This window comes from Schistocerca piceifrons, chromosome 3, assembly GCF_021461385.2.
Source record: "Schistocerca piceifrons isolate TAMUIC-IGC-003096 chromosome 3, iqSchPice1.1, whole genome shotgun sequence".
Classification (NCBI taxonomy): Eukaryota; Metazoa; Arthropoda; class Insecta; order Orthoptera; family Acrididae; genus Schistocerca; species Schistocerca piceifrons.
In genome coordinates this window covers 878,663,515-878,682,896 of record NC_060140.1, presented here as the reverse complement: position 1 = coordinate 878,682,896, position 19,382 = coordinate 878,663,515, and the positions used below count along the sequence as shown (strand labels likewise).

General features: G+C 38.0%; 1 protein-coding gene across 2 annotated transcripts in view; it reads left to right on the top strand.

Annotated features, from left to right (window-relative positions):
- Positions 1-17,266, top strand: part of LOC124789640 (WD repeat-containing protein 19) — a 316,330-nt gene extending 299,064 nt beyond the window's left edge. Inside the window, exon 25 of one of the 2 annotated variants that reach the window (XM_047257070.1) lies at positions 16,607-17,266. In XM_047257070.1, coding sequence (XP_047113026.1) covers positions 16,607-16,718 — 112 coding nt within the window. In that variant the 3' untranslated portion in view covers positions 16,719-17,266. The remainder of the gene's footprint in view (positions 1-16,606) is intronic. The other variant, XM_047257071.1, reaches the window with a different exon arrangement.
- The last annotated feature ends 2,116 nt before the right edge of the window (positions 17,267-19,382 follow it).

The window sequence follows — 19,382 nt, the reverse complement described above, 5'->3', positions numbered from 1 at the left end:
CATTTACTGCATTTTTATATTTTCTCCTTTCATCAATTAAATTCAGTATTTCTTCTGTTACCCAAGGATTTCTACTAGCCCTCGTCTTTTTACCTACTTGATCCTCTGCTGCCTTCGCTACTTCATCCCTCAAAGCTACCCATTCTTCTTCTACTGTATTTCTTTCCCCCATTCCTGTCAATTGTTCCCTTATGCTCCCCCAAAACTCTGTACAACCTCTGGTTCTTTCAGTTTATCCAGGTCCCATCTCCTTAAATTCCCACATTTTTGCAGTTTCTTCAGTTTTAATCTACAGGTCATAACCAATAGATTGTGGTCAGAGTCCACATCTGCCCATGGAAATGTCTTACAATTTAAAACCTGGTTCCTAAATCTCTGTCTTACCATTATATAATCTATCTGATACCTTTTAGTATCTCCAGGGTTCTTCCATGCATACAACCTTCTTTCATGATTCTTAAACCAAGTGTTATCTATGATTATGTTGTGCTCTGTGCAAAATTCTACCAGGCGGCTTCCTCTTTCATTTCTTAGCCCCAATCCATATTCACCTACTATGTTTCCTTCTCTCCCTTTTCCTACACTCGAATTCCAGTCACCCATGAGTATTAAATTTTCGTCTCTCTTCACAATCTGAATAATTTCTTTTATTTCATCATACATTTCTTCAATTTCTTCGTCTTCTGCAGAGCTAGTTGGCATATCAACTTCTACTACTGTAGTAGGTGTGGGCTTCGTATCTATCTTGGCCACAATAATGTGTTCACTATGCTGTTTGTAGTAGCTTACCCGCATTCCTATTTTCCTATTCCTTATTAAACCTACTCCTGCATTACCCCTATTTGATTTTGTGTTTATAACCCTGTAGTCACCTGACCAGATGCACATACAATAAACTTATTCACCATTTCTTATGTATCTACATTACATTCATTATTCAAATGGGTGTAAGTTTTTGACAAAAATTATATATGAGAGTGTACTGAAAGGTAATAACTTTTATTCTGTTCTCAGTATCAGTTGAAGTATTACATGTAACGCATATTATTCTGTTGACTTTTCTGCTTCGCTGATGCAAGTTGTAACCCTCTGTCACTAGAGGGCTCCAAATTGTAGCAAGTAATATGGAGGTGTGTAATATAACCATATCGATGTGTAAGAAACAGACCCTCAGCAAACTGAAAGCATGAATTCAAAGAGTTCATACCCACATGGAGTACCCTCTCCTTCAGCTTGACAATGCCAGACCACACACGAGCACTGCGACGCCTGCAACAGTCCGACACCTCAGGCTCACTGTCATTGATCGTCTTCCTTACAGTCTCAATTTGGCTCCTTTTGATTTCCTTCTGTTTCTAAAACTTAAAGAACACCTTCAGAAACTTTACTTCGATTGTGTTGAAGCATTGCAACCAGAGTTTAAGCTGTGGTTTTGTCAATAAGTCAAACATCCCACAGTGATGTTATCAACAAACTGGTTTCTTATTGGAAGAAATGTGTTTGTTGCCAGGGTGACTGCGGAGAAATAAATATGTAGACATGAAGAATAAAGATGGAGAATGTTAATAAAGTTTGTTTTACGAAAAAGTTTCAAGAGTTTTCACGTAAAAAATTTGGAGGCATTACTTCTAAATTACACTTGTACTGAGTGGATGGCCCAGCACAAGTCAAATGCATGTAGACATGAAGAATAAAGATGGAGAATGTTAATAAATTTTGTTTTACTAAAAAGTTTCAAGAGTTTTCACGTAAAAAATTTGGAGGCATTACTTCTAAATTACACTTGTACTGAGTGGATGGCCCAGCACAAGTCAAATGCATGACTGACTTCTGCTTGCTGTCGCAGCACCATACTGGTCAAACCAACACTGTTAACATTAATAATTAGTACAGTATCTATTTGTGCTAGTAATTACAACATGCTACTGAGTGGTTACAATTAAACTGATGGCATTCCAAAAAAAGCAGTGCCGGCTATGTACATCGCAGGACACTGGAACATTGTAGGTGTTGTGTTGTTGTGGTCTTCAGCCCAGAGACTGGTTTGATGCAGCTCTCCATGCTACTCTATTGTGTGCAAGCTTCTTTATCTCAGAGTAACCTACATCATTCTGAATCTGCTTGGTGTATTCATATCTTGGTCTCCCTCTACAATTTTTACCCTCCACGCTGCCCTCCAGTACTAAATTCGTGATCCCTTGATGCCTCGGAACATGTCCTACCAACCGATCCCTTCTTCTAGTCAAGTTGTGCCACAAATTCCTCTTCTCCCCAATTCTATTTAGTACCTCCTCATTAGTTACATGGTCTACCCATCTAATTTTCAGCATTCTTCTGTAGCACCGCTTTAGGAAAGCTTCTATTTGCTTCTTGTTTAAACTATTTATTGTCCATCTTTTACTTCCATACATTCCATACAAATACTTTCAGAAAAGACTTCCTCGCACTTAAATCTATACTCAATGTTAATAAATTTCTCTTCTTCAGAAATGCTTTCCTTGCCATAGCCAGTCTACATTTTATATCCTCTCTAGTTCGACCATCATTAGTTATTTTGCTACCCAAACAGCAAAACTCATCTACTACTTTAACTGTCTCATTTCCTAATCTAATTCCCTCAGCGTCACCTGATTTAATTCAACTACATTCCATTATCCCTGTTTTGCTTTTGTTGATGTTCATCTTATATCCTCCTTTCAAGAAACTGTCCATTCCTTTCAACTGCTCTTCCGGGTCCTTTCCTGTCTCTGACAGAATTACAATGTCATCAGCAAACCACAAAGTTTTTATTATGTTGCAGTCTCAGAATATGTTAGAAAAAATGATAGTCCCACCTTCTACCATCAGGTGAAAATATGTTGCTGTAAGCAGCCAGAATGTGTGTGGGTGCAGGAAAAGCTGAGGAATGATCAAACATATGACAATGGTGCTTCTGGCACTTTTATTAGGATATATTCATAAGTTATATCAGGTCTCCTGATTCAGTGACATGCTGCATCCTTAACAGGGCCTTGTCAACAGTTGGTCACACCAAATCCAATATAATCAGAACAATATGTTGTTGTATGGAAGGCAACATCTTCAAATTGCCAAGAGACGATGTGGTCATTGCTAAAGGTTTCTCAAAGTAAATCTTTTACCTAGCAAGTGACTTGTGCTGGTGCTCCACCTTGATTGAAAATAGGGGTGTGGAAACAGTTGTGTGCTTTGCAAAGCTGCAATTACATGTTGCACAAGGAGGTCTGTATAATTTGCAGATGTCACTGTACACACAACACGCCCATGAGGTGTCATCTTGAAAAAAATAGACTGAGAGTGAAGGATCTCGTGAAATCACATCTCACAGTCATATAATCTGAGTATGGTGGATGTTCCTGCACAACATGTGGCAGAGTAGAACCCCATATGCGACAGTTCTGTGCATTCACGGTATTGTACAGAGTAAAATGTGCCTCGTCCATTCAAAGAATATTCTCTGGCCACATGTCATCGATTTCCATGTGTGCCAAAAAATGAAGGGCAGAGTCACAGTGTTGTAGTCTATCTTGGGACTTAATTTGGTGCACATTCCAAATGTTATAGGGATACCAGTGTAAAGTGCACCACAAAATCTTTTGAACTGTTGACTAGGGGAAAGAAAATTCCTGTGACACAGTTTGAGCACTGGCTGCAGAGTTTGAGGCAACTTCATCAACATCTGCCATGGGGATGGGCTGCTTTCCTCTCATTGTGCACCACCTAACTCTCCTGTTTCTTCAATTTTCTGGATCGAATTCTTTAGCCCATTTATTGATGTGGGGCTCCTTGCAGCTGTTTCTGTTGGCCACATTCCTAAAATGCAGCACTTCTATTGCTGCTGTTCTGATAAAACAGCCTTACCAGCAGTGCACAATCTTCCTTCTCAACAGCCATTGGATTTCATACAGAGAGCTTCAGCCTTCTTAATCACTTACACTAACAGTCACATCACTAAAGAAATCAGCACATGTTGCCAAGCTGCAAACTTCACAATGACATCAAAACAGGAGAGATTTCTCATTCTGACTGCATATAGCGCCATATTTTCACCTGGTGGCAGAAAGTGGAACTATTATTTTTAGCGCACCGATTGATGAAGATACCTACAATTTTTCATCATCCAGAAATTTATATAGCCTGCACTACAGCACTTGGAACATCGTTTAACAACCCAGTAAGCTGTGTTGCAAATGGAACAAGTTACTGCTAGTAGTTTGTGTGCATGTTTTGGCCAATGTTTCAACAGCAATAAATAATTATTTGTTTAACAATTTATGTGTGCACTAATTGTATCTTCAATCTATCTCACTGGTAACTGAAGTCAACAGCTTTTCATTGGTATTTCATACATGTTCTTAACTTGTCTGAAATAATTGTAACAGAGGTATAAATAATAAATGTTTAAATGATAATAATTCTTAAACGATAAATGGTACAATTCTGGTGATAATTTTGTTGGAATCTAAAGCTGATGTCAATATGAAAAGTGTCTTTGTAATCTCTGTAGCACTGTTGCAAGTAATTTTAACAGTTTATGTGAATATCTAGTATTTTAAACATAATATTTCAGTTGTTAGTCCATCATGGCTTCCATTCCTCGCTGCCACAGGCCCTTCCAGCCAAGCCAGTACCTGGAAAAGACCACAGCCACTAAACAGCTGGTCGTTTGCCACCTTGTGTCCACCACACTTTCACCATGGCACATATCAATTCCCTGCCCCAACCATTCATAACACTCAGCTTGCTCTTGGAGCTCACAATGACATCATATAAAATAATCCCACCAAGCCACTTGTTATGTCATGGAGGACAGTTGCTACTACCAGTGCCAAACACACACTTCTAGAGTCGCTGGTGCACTGATATAGCACAGTATTCACCATATGGCTGACTTGAAATTAAGCCTCAACTCAAATTCTAATTTTCATATATGTTAGGAAATTATTTCTGAAGTCAGTTGTGGTTGTAGACTCGATATTGACACACTTCAAGCATAATACTATATGAATGAGAAACTGAAGCTACATATTTGGTATTCATTGTGTAATGCGCTAGGTATATACTGTTGTGACTAATTCTATATTATTTTACAGGCAGACTTTGCGTTTCATACTGGTGGAGAACAAATGAACCAATAACCTACTGGATTAATGGTATAAAATGATAATTAAAATTTATTTATTTACATAAAATAAAGAAAGGCAACAACTCACCTATAGCTCAATGATGTGTAGTGCATAGAATCACACAACAGAAAACAGTATTTACACTGGCTTTTGAGCTCTTGCTCTTTCTCGAGCAGAAGTGCACGCACACACACACACACACACAAACACACACACACACACACACACACACACACACACGGCAGTGGCCCTTTTCCATCTCTCTACCTTTTTCTCTTTGCTCCCTGTCTCCTTCTTCATCTCCACCTTCCTCTCCTTCCCACTGCTTCCTGTCTTCCCTCTTTGTCCTCTTTCTATATATCTTTACTGCTCTACCCCCTGTACTCTTTCATGTTCTTGTGCAGCTGTTGAGTCATCTGTTGAAAGATTGGCCTCTTATCCACCAGCTCCTCCTTGCATCATTCCCTACTCCCTCCCCACCTCCTTCAGTCCAGACAACCGATTTCAGTAATCAGTAATCAATAATGATCACTCACAATGGCCACAGGACTGTGTATTTGGGTCTCTGTGTGGTTGTGTGTGTAATTTTACTAGAAAAAGTGCAAGAGCTCAAAAGCTAGTGTGATAGTGATATCTGCTATATGTTTCTATGCTCTACACATCAGTCTGCTGTAGGTGAGTGGGTTGCCTTACTCATATTTTATGTATTGCTCCAACCAGGAATTTCCATTATTGTATTTACTTTCTGTAAGTCAGGAACAATCAGTTTACAAAACTGACTAGGTTGTTTGTTCTTAAGTTTTTTGGATAGTAATGAATTTATGACATCTTCAAATCATGATATCTCCTGACATTACCTTTAAGTGGAAATAGCTACTACACAGTATTCATGGTGGGAAAAATTATATCTGTTACAATAAGAATATGAAATCCTTTACCAAAATAAAAGTTGACAAATACATGTTGTTGTTGTTGTGGTCTTCAGTCCAGAGACTGGTTTGATGCAGCTCTCCATGCTACTCTAACCTGTGCAAGCTTCTTCATCTTCCAGTACCTACTGCAACCTACATCCTTCTGAATCTGCTTAGCGTATTCATCTCTTGGTCTCCCCCTACGATTTTTACCCTCCACACTGCCCTCCAATACTAAATTGGTGATCCCTTGATGCCTCAGAACATGTCCTACCAACCGATCCCTTCTACTGGTCAAGTTGTGCCACAAGCTTCTCTTCTCCCCAATCCTATTCAGTACTTCCTCATTAGTTATGTGATCTACCCATCTAATCTTCAGCATTCTTCTGTAGCACCACATTTCGAAAGCTTCTATTCTCTTCTTGTCCAAACTATTTACCGTCCATGTTTCACTTCCATACATGGCTACACTCCATACAAATACTTTCAGAAATGACTTCCTGACACTTAAATCTATACTCGATGTTAACAAATTTCTCTTCTTCAGAAACGCTTTCCTTGCCATTGCCAGTCTACATTTTATATCCTCTCTACTTCGACCATCATCAGTTATTTTGCTACCCAAATAGCAAAACTCCTTTACTATTTTAAGTGTCTCATTTCCTAATCTAATACCCTCAACATCACCCGACTTAATTAGACTACATTCCATTATCCTTGTTTTGCTTTTGTTGATGCTCATCTTATATCCTCCCTTCAAGACACTGTCCATTCCATTCAACTGCTCTTCCAAGTCCTTTGCTGTCTCTGACAGACTTACAATGTTATCGGCGAACCTCAAAGTTTTTATTTCTTCTCCATGGATTTTAATACCTACTCTGAATTTTTCTTTTGTTTCCTTTACTGCTTGCTCAATATACAGATTGAATAACACCGGGGAGAGGCTACAACCCTGTCTTACTCCCTTTCCAACCACTGCTTCCCTTTCATGTCCCTCGACTCTTATAACTGCCATCTGGTTTCTGTACAAATTGTAAATAGCCTTTCGCTCCCTGTATTTTACCCCTGCCACCTTTAGAATTTCAAAGAGAGTATTCCAATCAACATTGTCAAAAGCTTTCTCTAAGTCTACAAATGCTAGAAACGTAGGTTTGCCTTTCCTTAATCTTTCTTCTAAGATAAGTCGTAAGGTCAGTATTGCCTCACGTGTTCCAGTATTTCTACGGAATCCAAACTGATCTTCCCTGAGGTTGGCTTCTACTAGTTTTTCCATTCGCCTGTAAAGAATTTGTGTTAGTATTTTGCAGCTGTGGCTTATTAAATTGATTGTTCGGTAATTTTCACATCTGTCAACACCTGCTTTCTTTGGGATTGGTATTATTATATTCTTCTTGAAGTCTGAGGGTATTTCGCCTGTTTCATACATCTTGCTCACCAGATGGTAGAGTTTTGTCAGGATTGGCTCTCCCAAGGCTGTCAGTAGTTCTAATGGAATGTTGTCTACTCCCGGGGCCTTGTTTCGACTCAGGTCTTTCAGTGCTCTGTCAAACTCTTCACGCAGTATCGTATCTCCCATTTCATCTTCATCTACATCCTCTTTCATTTCCATAATATTGTCCTCAAGTACATCGCCCTTGTATAGACGCTCTATATACTCCTTCCACCTTTCTGCTTTCCCTTCTTTGCTTAGAACTGGGTTTCCATCTGAACTCTTGATGTTCATACAAGTGGTTCTCTTATCTCCAAAGGTCTCTTTAATTTTCCTGTAGGCAGTATCTATCTTACCCCTAGTGAGATAAGCCTCTACATCCTTACATTTGTCCTCTAGCCATCCCTGCTTAGCCATTTTGCACTTCATGTCGATCTCGTTTTTGAGACGTTTGTATTCCTTTTTGCCTGCTTCATTTACTGCATTTTTATATTTTCTCCTTTCATCAATTAAATTCAATATTTCTTCTGTTACTCAAGGATTTCTACTAGCCCTCGTCTTTTTACCTACTTGATCCTCTGCTGCCTTCACTATTTCATCCCTCAAAGCTACCCATTCTTCTTCTATTGTATTTCTTTCCCCCGTTCCTGTCAATTGTTCCCTTATGCTCTCCCTGAAACTCTGTACAACCTCTGGTTCTTTCAGTTTATCCAGGTCCCATCTCCTTAAATTCCCACCTTTTTGCAGTTTCTTCAGTTTTAATCTACAGGTCATAACCAATAGATTGTGGTCAGAGTCCACAACCTTCTATCATGATTCTTAAACCAAATGTTAGCTATGATTAAGTTGTGCTCTGTGCAAAATTCTACCAGGCGGCTTCCTCTTTCATTTCTTAGCCCCAATCCATATTCACCTACTAAGTTCCTTCTCTCCCTTTTCCTACACTCGAATTCCAGTCACCCATGACTATTAAATTTTCGTCTCCCTTCACAATCTGAATAATATCTTTTATTTCATCATTCATTTCTTCAATTTCTTCGTCATCTCCAGAGCTAGTTGGCATATAAACTTGTACTACTGTAGTAGATGTGGGCTTCTTATTTATCTTGGCCACAATAATGCGTTCACTATGCTGTTTGTAGTAGCTTACCCGCATTCCTATTTTCCTATTCATTATTAAACCTACTCCTGCATTACCCCTATTTGACTTTGTGTTTATAACCCTGTAGTCACCTGACCAGAAGTCTTGTTCCTCCTGCTACCGAACTTCACTAATTCCCACTATATCTAACTTTAACCTATACATTTCCCTTTTTAAATTTTCTAACCTACCTGGCCGATTAAGGGATCTGACATTTCACGCTCCGATCCGTAGAACACCAGTTTTCTTTCTCCTGATAACGACATCCTCTTGAGTAGTCCCCGCCCGGAAATCCGAATGGGGGACTATTTTACCTCCGGAATATTTTACCCAAGAGGACGCCATCATCATTTAATCATACAGTAAAGCTGCATGCCCTCGGGAAAAATTACGGCCGTAGTTTCCCCTTGCTTTCAGCCGTTCACAGTACCAGCACAGCAAGGCCGTTTTGATTATTGTTACAAGGCCAAATCAGTCAATCATCCAGACTGTTGCCCTTGCAACTACTGAAAAGGCTGCTGCCCCTCTTCAGGAACCACATGTTTGTCTGGCCTCTCAACAGATACCGCTCCGTTGTGGTTGCACCTACGGTACGGCTATCTGTATCGCTGAGGCACGCAACCCTCCCCACCAACGGCAAGGTCCATGGTTCATGGGAGGATGTACACTTAAAATGTAATCACAATTCTGTGGTTACAAAATGAGATAATTAGGGGTGGGTTAAGCATGTTATGGTTAAATTAAACATGCCATGTTTCAAGCTTTGTTTGATCATTTAGTAGATCACTTGGGAATGTGCACTTATTGCAGTAAATTTCTATTTTTTCAACAAGACTCTACCACCTTTATGAGCCAAGTGCAATTTTTGTTGGCTTTTTGCTATACATGTCCGTTTATTTCTGTCCATGCTAATATCAAATGGAAAACCAACTCTGTCTGTTATGCTTTCAAAATTAAACCACTGAATCGATTTCGATGCAATTTGGTATAGAGATAGCTTGGATGCTGAGGAAGAACATAGGCTACTTCAGAAACTGTGTGGTACATGTTTATTGATCTGAAGGGTATAACACTGAACATGGAACAATAATGCCTCTCTGAGAAAGCTATTTACTCTTTGACTTTTGAACTTTATATTTGTGAAAATGGTTTATTCTTCGATATGTTCTACGATTCAATGTAATGAATATAGTGCTTATACAGTCCTCGACGTGTTAACTCATACTTCTATATTAATATCAATCACAAGGCATTGCATTTTAGCTGCTCAAGCATCATGCACCTTGTAGCTCTAAACATATTTCCGCTCGTCACTGTGTGTGGTGTATGTGTGTGTGTGTGTGTGTGTGTGTGTGTGTGTGTGTGTGTGTGTGTGTGTGTGTGTGTTTTGTCCTCATAAGCATTTTATCATCATTGATGTTCAAATCGTCGAAATGTCGTCAAATGAGTACTTCCACAAAGCTCCTGAACATTCCATGCAGGGCCTCGTGACCAATAATGCCATACACAAATTTAATTTCATTTTATTTTACTGATATGCAAGCGCAGTCGCAATAGTCTTCAGTAACATGTAAGCTGGATCTGTTTAGGTTTCTTAAGTGAGGAAGATCCATGTGCTCACAAAATCTTGTATGGAAATTTCTTCTGTTTATCCTATTCATGTCTTTGGTCATGAACTGCAGCTAAGCTTGTATATTCCTGATTGATTGTACGCTTTTGCTTTTATTTTTGAAGTAGTTGTTGTTATGTATGACATTCAGTTTTAACATTGATTCTTTGGATAGATTTGTTACTTAATATAAAAGTCTTTATATCACCTGAAGGTAAGTATATTGGCTGGTCATAGTGTCTCTCCGTAATTTTTTCAAGTGAATTTTTTTCTTTAATAGAATAAAACTGAGTGTCCCTAACTGTAAATTACATGTAAACATATGACTTGGAAACAGTAATATCTAAATAAGTTGTTATTTTGCACAGGGCAGGCGCAGCTACCAAAATACATCAATATAAATTTAAGAATGACAAATATTATGAGAAGGAAAGTTACCACTGATCATATACCGGAGATGCTGAGTCACAGAGAGGCACAACAAAAAGACTCTCACAATTATAGCTTTCGGCCATTAAGGCCTTTGTCAACAACACACACACACACACAAATGCAACTCAAGACTGCAGCTTCGGGCAACTGAAACCACACTGTGAGCAACAGCACCAGTGCATGAATGGGAGTGGCGACTGGATGGGGGTAAGGATGAGGCTGGGGCGGGGAGGAGGAGTGATAGTATGGTGGGAGTGATGGACAGTGAAGTGCTGCACTTTAGATGGCAGGCAGGGGAGAGGTGGAGAGGCGAAGGGGGGGGGGGGGGGGGGGGGGGGGTGAACTGGAGAGAAATAAAAAGACAGGGTGTGGTGGTAGAATGATGGCTGTTTAGTGCTGGAATGGGAACAGGCAAGGGACTGGATGGGTGAGAAAAGTGAATAGCTAAGGTTGAGGCCAGGAGGGTTATGGAAAGGTGGGACGTATCACAAGGAAAGTTCCCAAAAGCTGGTGTTGGTGGAAGGATCCATATGGCACAGGCTGTGAATCAGTCATTGAAATGAAGGATATCACATTCAGCAGTGTGTTCAGCAACAGGGTGATCCACTAGTTTCTTGGCCACAGTGGCCATTCATGCGGACAGACAGCTTGTTGGTTGTCATACCTACATAGAATTCAGCACAGTGATTGCAGCTAAGTTTGTAGACCACACAAATAGGTGATGTTAGTGAACAGACTGGAGTAGGAGGTGGTGGGAGGATGTATGGGACAGGTCTTGCATCTAGGTCTATTAGAGGGATATGAGTCATGAGGTAAGTAATTGAGAGCAGGGTTGTGTAAGGATGGACGAGTACATTGTGTAGGTTCGGTGAATGGTGGAATACCACAGACGTGAGAAGAGAAGTGGCCAGGACATTTCTCATTTCAGGCCACAGCAAGAGTTAATCAAAACCCTGGCGGAGAAAGTAATTTGGTTGCTCCAGTCCTGGATGGTTCTGAGTTGCGAGGGAAATGCTCCTCTATGGTGGGACTTTGGGAGGCGGTGGGAGACTGGAAAGATAAGGCACGAGAAATTTGTTTTTGTACAAGGTTGGGAGGGTAATTATGGTAATTGAAGGCTTCCATGAGACCCTCAGTATATTTCGAGAGGAACTGCTTGTCACTGCAGATGCGATGACCATGGGTGGCTAGGCTGTACAGAAGGGACTTCTTTGTATGGAACGAGTGGCTGCTGTAAAAAATGGAGGTATTGCTAGTGGTTAGTAGATTTGATATTGACAGAGGTACTGATGTAGCCATCTTTGAGTGGAGGTCAACATCTAAGATGGTGGCTTGTTGGGTTGAGTAGGACGAGGTGAAGCAAATGGCAGAGAAGTTCTTGGGGTTCTGGAGGAATGTGGATTGAGTGTCCTCAGCTTCGATCCAGATAGCAAAGATGTAATCAGTGAATCCAAACCAGGTGAGGAGTTTAGGATTCTGGGTGTTTAGAAAGGATTCCTCTAGGTTGCTCATGTATAGGTTGGCATAGGATGGTGCCATGCAGGTGCCCATATGCGCATAGTCGTACCCAGATTTGTTTGTAGGTAATGCCTTCAAAGAGAAGTAATTGTCAGTGAGGATATAGTTGGTCATGGCAATTAGGAAGGAGGTTGTTGGATTGTAATCCGTCAGGTGTTGGGAAAGTTAGTGTTCAATAGTGGTAAGGCTATGGGCATTAGGAATGTTAGTGTACAGGGAGATGACATCAATAGTGATGAGCAGGGCACCATGTGGTAAAGGGACAAGAACTATGGAGAGTTGGTGGAGGAAATGGTTGGTATCTTTTATATAGGAGGGAAGGTTCTGGATAATAGATTGAAGGTGTTGGTCTGCGAGAGCAGAGATTCTCTCAGTGGGGTCATAGTAACTGTCCACAATGGGGTATCCTGGGTGGTTAAGTTTATGGACTTTACGATGCATTTAGAAGGTAGGAGTGTGGGACCAGTAGGAGTGAGCAGAGAGATGGACTGCTGGTAGAGTTTATTGGATGGGCCTAAGGATTTGAGTAGTGACTGCATATCCTGCTGCATTACTGGAATGGGGTCACTGTGGTAATGTTTGTAGTTGGAAGTATCTGACAGCTGGTAATATATAAAAGGAAATGTTATCAGCAAAAGTCTAGAAAATTTTTAACCAATTTACTTGGAATTTTTACATGATACTCTAATAAAAATTTGGATGGACATAGACTATAATTTTTTTTTAAACAGCAATGTACGAGTTTCCTGTTAAAATTTACTGCAAAGAAGAAAATGTGCTGTGCAGTGTAAATGTGTGGTTTTGTTTTCTTTCTCAGTCAGTTTTAACAACAATAGCAGGGCATTTAAATGATTAGACAGGTTGTTTCTCCCATATTTAATGTTTCTCCTTAACAAAACATAAATTGTACACACAACAGTGTGCTGTTTTGTTTTCTTCCTCAAAGTTGGCTTTAACAGCAAATCTGTAGGCTAGGGAAGACGTACTTATGCCTTAATGGCTTATGGTTAGAATACTACTATGCAGTCAGAATTGTCTGAAAATTTGTATTGCTACCCATTTGCCAATTAAAACTGTGTGAAACAATGTCATAGAAATTACTATCCTCACAGATACAGCAACTGCAGAGCTCTCTCTATATTTTGTATACTAATAATCCCTAACCGATTTACCCATATTGTTTGAGTGAATCGAGGTTTTGTTTACAGTAACATGTTGTTCAGCATGTAACTATATTTACAAATTAATTTGTGATGTGAATGTATAATGACGCATTCGAAATCATTGGGATTTATTGTGCAACATGATCCATGGAACATGAAACTAACTAACTAACTAAAGAAGGTCAACGTCAGACATTCGAATATGTTTGAATTGATTTACTATTAGAGAGTTTTTAAAATGGTCAGTTATATGTGCTCTTTCATCAACTCTTACCAAAAACTAACCATTATATGTCCTGTGAAAATCTACTTATATGTTTTCTTCATCACAGTTAGTTTTAACTATGATAGCTGGGCATTTAAACAATTAGACAATTTTTTTGCATGGTCATTTATATTCCTTTTGCAAACTGACAGTTCATAAAACCAGTCCATATTGTTACCACAGTTCATAAAACCAGTCCATATTGTTACCACATAGTTTCCAAAAAACAAAAAATTTTATATATTTTGACATTTTGTAATTTAATTGGTTAAGGGAAATTTTAAAACCCTTAAAAATGGAAAAAAAATTACAAAAAAACGAAAATGTAGGTGTCTTTTTCCGTCATATTTTGCATGATTTATTACTATTCTGAGTTCAAATTGGGTGAAGTGATAGTTCAAAGCCAGACTTTGTGTCCTGACACAATTCCCATGTTACCTCAAATTGGGATGTATATCCAGTTCCTGTTTAGCAAAATAAATGTGTGGCACAATTGGAGTGACAGGAGGGATTGGTTGATAGACTTATTTTGAGACAGCAAAGAATAATCAGTTTGCTCATGGAGGGAAATGTGGGGTTAAAAAATTGTGGAAGAAGACTGAGGCTTGACTACGGTAAGCAGCTTCAAGTGGGTGCAGATCATAGACATGCTGAGACTTGCACAATGTAGACTAGCATGAAGAGCTTGCATCGAACCAGTCGTCAGATTGAAGACCACAACAACATTGGTATACTATCCATTAGTCAGCAATTGTACATCAGCATGGGTTTATAGTAGAAGAAGCCCATTTTAGGTCAATTATCTAGAAAATGAAACTGTCAAACAGACCTGTTTGGCCCAAAGCTTTCTTTGACAGTCTGTTTGTTGTGCCTATCTGTGACTCAGCATCTCTGCTATATGGTGAGTAGCAACTGTCCTTGTCATAATATTGTCATCATTCCATCCTGGATTTTCCATTGGTTGATTTTGTTTAATATTCCACTTAGGGCATTTCATTACCATATTCACATTTTTTCCCTTATGACAAAACATCTTTTAGAATATACAAAGAAAGCTGCGGTGCTACGTAAACTCAAACAGATCAGTATTTTCCATCCAGTTTATTGTACATCAGTCAGTTTTAGAAACTGAAGACAACTGGCAGATATTTGAATTATCAAGTTACGTATTTAAAAATGCTGATTCATATCCACTATCCCTCCCTCTCCCCACTAAAGCCTCCTCTTTACCTCCACCTGGCCTCTCCCATCATGTGCTAATGCTTGTAATCTGGCTTCAATGCCAGAGACAATGGTCGTGTGTGTGTGTGTGTGTGTGTGTGTGTGTGTGTGTGTGTGTGTGTGTGTGTGTGTGAGAGTTTGTTTGTTTGTTTGTTTTTTTGTTGAGTACTTTCCCAATAAAGGCCATGTTGGCCAAAAGCTCATTTTGTGACAGTCTCTTGTTGTGCCTATCTGCAACTCTGCATCTCCTCTATATGGTGAGCAGCAAATTGTCACATTCTGTCAAGGATTTTCCATTGTTTAATTTTTTGATTGTATGATTCATGCCACTCTTTATTTCTTTTCCTCCTTTTTTTCTTTGTTTTCTTATGTTTACTTCTCACTCTGTCCCTACTATCAAACGCAGTTGTTATCAATGTTCATCTTACTCTCTCTCTTGCATTTTCCTTCCTGTTTGCCTCCTACTGTTACACTGTACCACATTGTCCACCTGTCGTAGCCTCACCACAGCACGTCAATTTCAGCATTGGTGATGCTATAATGTGTAGTACTTGGAAAACATTGTCTGGAATTCCAGTTCTGTATGACCTCCCACTTGCACTGCTCATAGAGGTTGGTCTGAAGTCCATCATGAATACTTCAACATTTCTTATCCAGAGACAGCTTGGTGTGAAGTTTCATTTAAATTGTGTTATTTTGTTTACTCCATAATTTAGCATTAATAGAGTCTAATGAAGCAAATACAAGCATCACCTGTACTCATGGCGAAATTAATTTTATTCCCCCTCACTGTGACTGATCACTGTTCACACATCAGTGCAAATAAAAAAAAATCTTTTCGATAATCTTATTGTTTAAATTGTCTGTAATAAATCTCTGCTCATTGGTAATTGTGTCTGTGGAATAGCAATAGCCAGCTGCTCCCTACAGATTTCATGACACCGGAAAACGTTTATAACTAGTATTAATGAATGAATTTGGTAGCTACACTCTTCATATTTATCAAGATGTTTCTTCATCTTTCTCACTGCTTAATAAATTACATTTATCATCTTAGATGTAAAACACAATAAAATTGGCAAGAGTAAGTGGGTAGATGAGTAAAAGTATTAATTTTAATAATTTAAAGTGAACTACAGGTACTGGTAGATAGTATCATTCTAACACTTATTCCATAATTTTCTTTCAGTTTAGCAAGCCTGAGATCAAGGATCAATCTGTTGGTTTGCTACTTAGTGGGAATCTCAGTTTGGAATCCAGCCACCCTAATAGACATTTTTTTTTTACTTGCTTGACTTAAAGGTATAAAGTTTTCTAGATGCCAGTTATGCCACATCTGAAAGACTGTTTGTTTCTTACTATTATTCCAGAAACAGCCATATTTGTGTGTGTGACAATAGTATTTACTAAATAGCAGCAGCCTGTATGGCACAGAGAAATGGACACCAACTGGCTTAGTTTTTAAACTGAAGAACTATATTTCAGTCTGTATGTTACATTGCTTATTCAACATTGTTGTTTTAAGACTGATCTTTTACAGTCTTAATTGTCTGTAATTTTATCAAGTATCATTGTCATTGATGATTACCCTAAATCACATATATATATATTGATTCACAATGAGAATGTTCAGAAAACCCTGGTTGAGAATAACAAATAATTTAGTAACTCCTTTATTTCTAAATAATTCGTTGATTCACAATGATAATTATTTGTGAAGCAAATGAAATTAATTTTTTTTGAAAAGTGAAAATGGTGTTCTTTTGTTTACAGGATTGTTCAGTCAGGCGAACCGTGTCCGATGTGTTCAGAAAATATAGATCCTAACGATCTTACAAGGATACAGAGTGCAGAACTGTATCTCTTCCCACAAGGACAAGAATGAAGATATAAATCCAGTCCTTCTACAATAATAATGAAATTGCCGTAAAACATTTAGCACCAACAAAACTCAGTAAAACAAAAAATGGAATCAGTTTCAGCAGGAACACCACTACGTTTACTGAAACTGGAGGTTTCATCACCAAAAATGCCTTCTTTAGATGAAAATAGGAAATAAAAGAAAAAATGATGTGAAGGGAGATATGTGAGAAAGCACCTGATATTGGAGAGCATCCATCAGTCATTTGCAAAAATGTTCTGAATATTAGGAAATGTCTTTCTGTGGACTATTTTCTCTTATCTTCTGCATACTTTAGTTTGTCGTGTTCCCAAATGAAGAATTTCTGCCACCTTTGGGTAAAATTTTAGTAATGTGTTTTACGTTTGTAACAATTGGCACCAAAATTGCTCCTGTGAAACATGCAATTTCTCTATCTATACTTTCTGAAATTTGTAGCTTTTATTCGTGATTTTATTGTGTACACACAGATGTATCATATACTTTGCTTTAAAAGTTTGATTCCGTCCCTTATTTTATAATAAAAATAACTTATTTAACTAGATGTTGTCCAGAATATGAAGCAATAAAATTTTGGTTCATATTAATTGCTTTGTACTTTAAAATTTTGAATGCTACCTTACAAAGATTTGTACTAAAAATAACAGAATGTGGTATTGAGTACTTTATTAGAAGAAGAAGAAGTATAGGAGTAGGAGGAAAATGCTTAGTCTGCATTATTCTGTCTCCTATTTGCTATATTATTGTTTATGTTTGTACAAATACTTCAGCAAACATTGTTTGCAACTTGGCAAGACATTCATTCACACTGCCTGTCATTTATGCATAATGCCAGACATGAACTGGAAACTGCTTCCAACTAAACTCTGCCTTTTTACCAAGGCAACATGTACTCCCTTCAGTTGCTATCCATGTTATGTTAAGATATTTCTGGTCCCCTAATATGCATATTCAACAACTTTATTTTAGTTGCCATTTAAGTTCTGCTTTACCATATTATTGATCAGATTAGACTGGATACACTGTTTGTTTGATAGATCTAAAGCATGGATATCCTCAGGTTTGTGGATCACGTCAGAGAAACAAAAACACACAATGTATATTTACAAAAGAACTAATATGCTAATGATGTGAAATATACGTCAAATTTTAAACAATGGAAAATCCAAGATGGAATACTGATAGTATTAGGGAAAGGATAGATTGCTACTCACCATTACAGATAAAACACAGCAAAGAAGAGAAAAAGGATGGACACTAATTAGAGTAATGTGCTAGAGGATAGTAACAAAGGAAAACAGCACTGGATTACAGTGTATCAATTCCACAATACTGTCTTACATTTGAAACATATTTTCATTTACAAATTAATACCAGAATTGTCACAAATGTGTTACTAAAGTGTATCAGGTAATTAAAACACTATTGTTGCCAAGTACCTTTAAAACATGCACTGAAGTTGTGAAGAAGACACACATTATAGAGAAATCATAATGTGATATTACTGTATTAATGATACATGCATAAATTGGTGCTCCCAATAAATTTTAATTGTTACAGTTGATCACTCATATATCCTATGGGCCTCTCTCAAACTGTAGTTTGGTAACGATAAACATTTCCTTGTTGGTGTTGGAAAATAAATGTTCCCTAATGGAGGACACCTTTCTGGACTAAGGTTAGGATTTGTAGCCTTTATGTAGATTAGTTTTATTCCTAGTATTGATTGACAACAGAGAGATTTATTATTTATGATATATTTTATTAAGAAATAAATATACTGGAAAAAATTTTAGACATGACATTCTTAGATTCACACCACAAATAATTCTTATTACACACTGTCAGAATTTGAACACTTAAGCTTCACTTGATGAGTTACCCCAAAATATTATGTTGTAAAACATTACAGAACAAAAGTAAGTATATGTATGTCGTCTCCTCCTTTATTTTTGCACCACCTGAGTCTTAACAACATTTACATTATCAGTACACCTGCTCTCATCGTTAATCCATTGAGTGGATTTGTTCTGAGATTGGCACATCACCCCAAATCCCAGAAGATGCATGCTAATGTGTGCAGCTGTCTGGGTGGGTCACTTTCTGAACTGCATCTAGTTCCTTTTTGAAGTGTAATGACAATGAATTGGCTAAAAACAATTCATTAACAGCCATGAAAATGTCATTAACAGCTCTCTCCAAACCCATTTGTTTTCTTATCACAATGTTTTTGTCATTTGCAAACAAAATGAACTTAGTATCTAGTATTGTTACTGATGCATCAATATCACCACATGCAACTAACCTTCTGTTGGATGATGTCTGATTGACAAGTACAGAACTCTTTCCTTTTGACACATTGCTTGAACCATTTTGTAGAACTTTTTTTTTAATGCCATAATAAGTATTTTCTGTTTACTTGTGTCCACAGACTTGCAGTATTTCAGAACAACATGTACTACCTGAACTTCTATTGGCTTTGGCTTTGGCTTTGGCTTTGGCTTTATTTATTTTGGACATCAGATTTCGACATATGTGCCTTTATTAAGTGATAATTCACAAAGAAGTACCTCAATACATATATTCCTTACTGTTAAAAGACTTCTGTCCAACTATATTTCCATATTTCACTTCATTTGTATTATAATA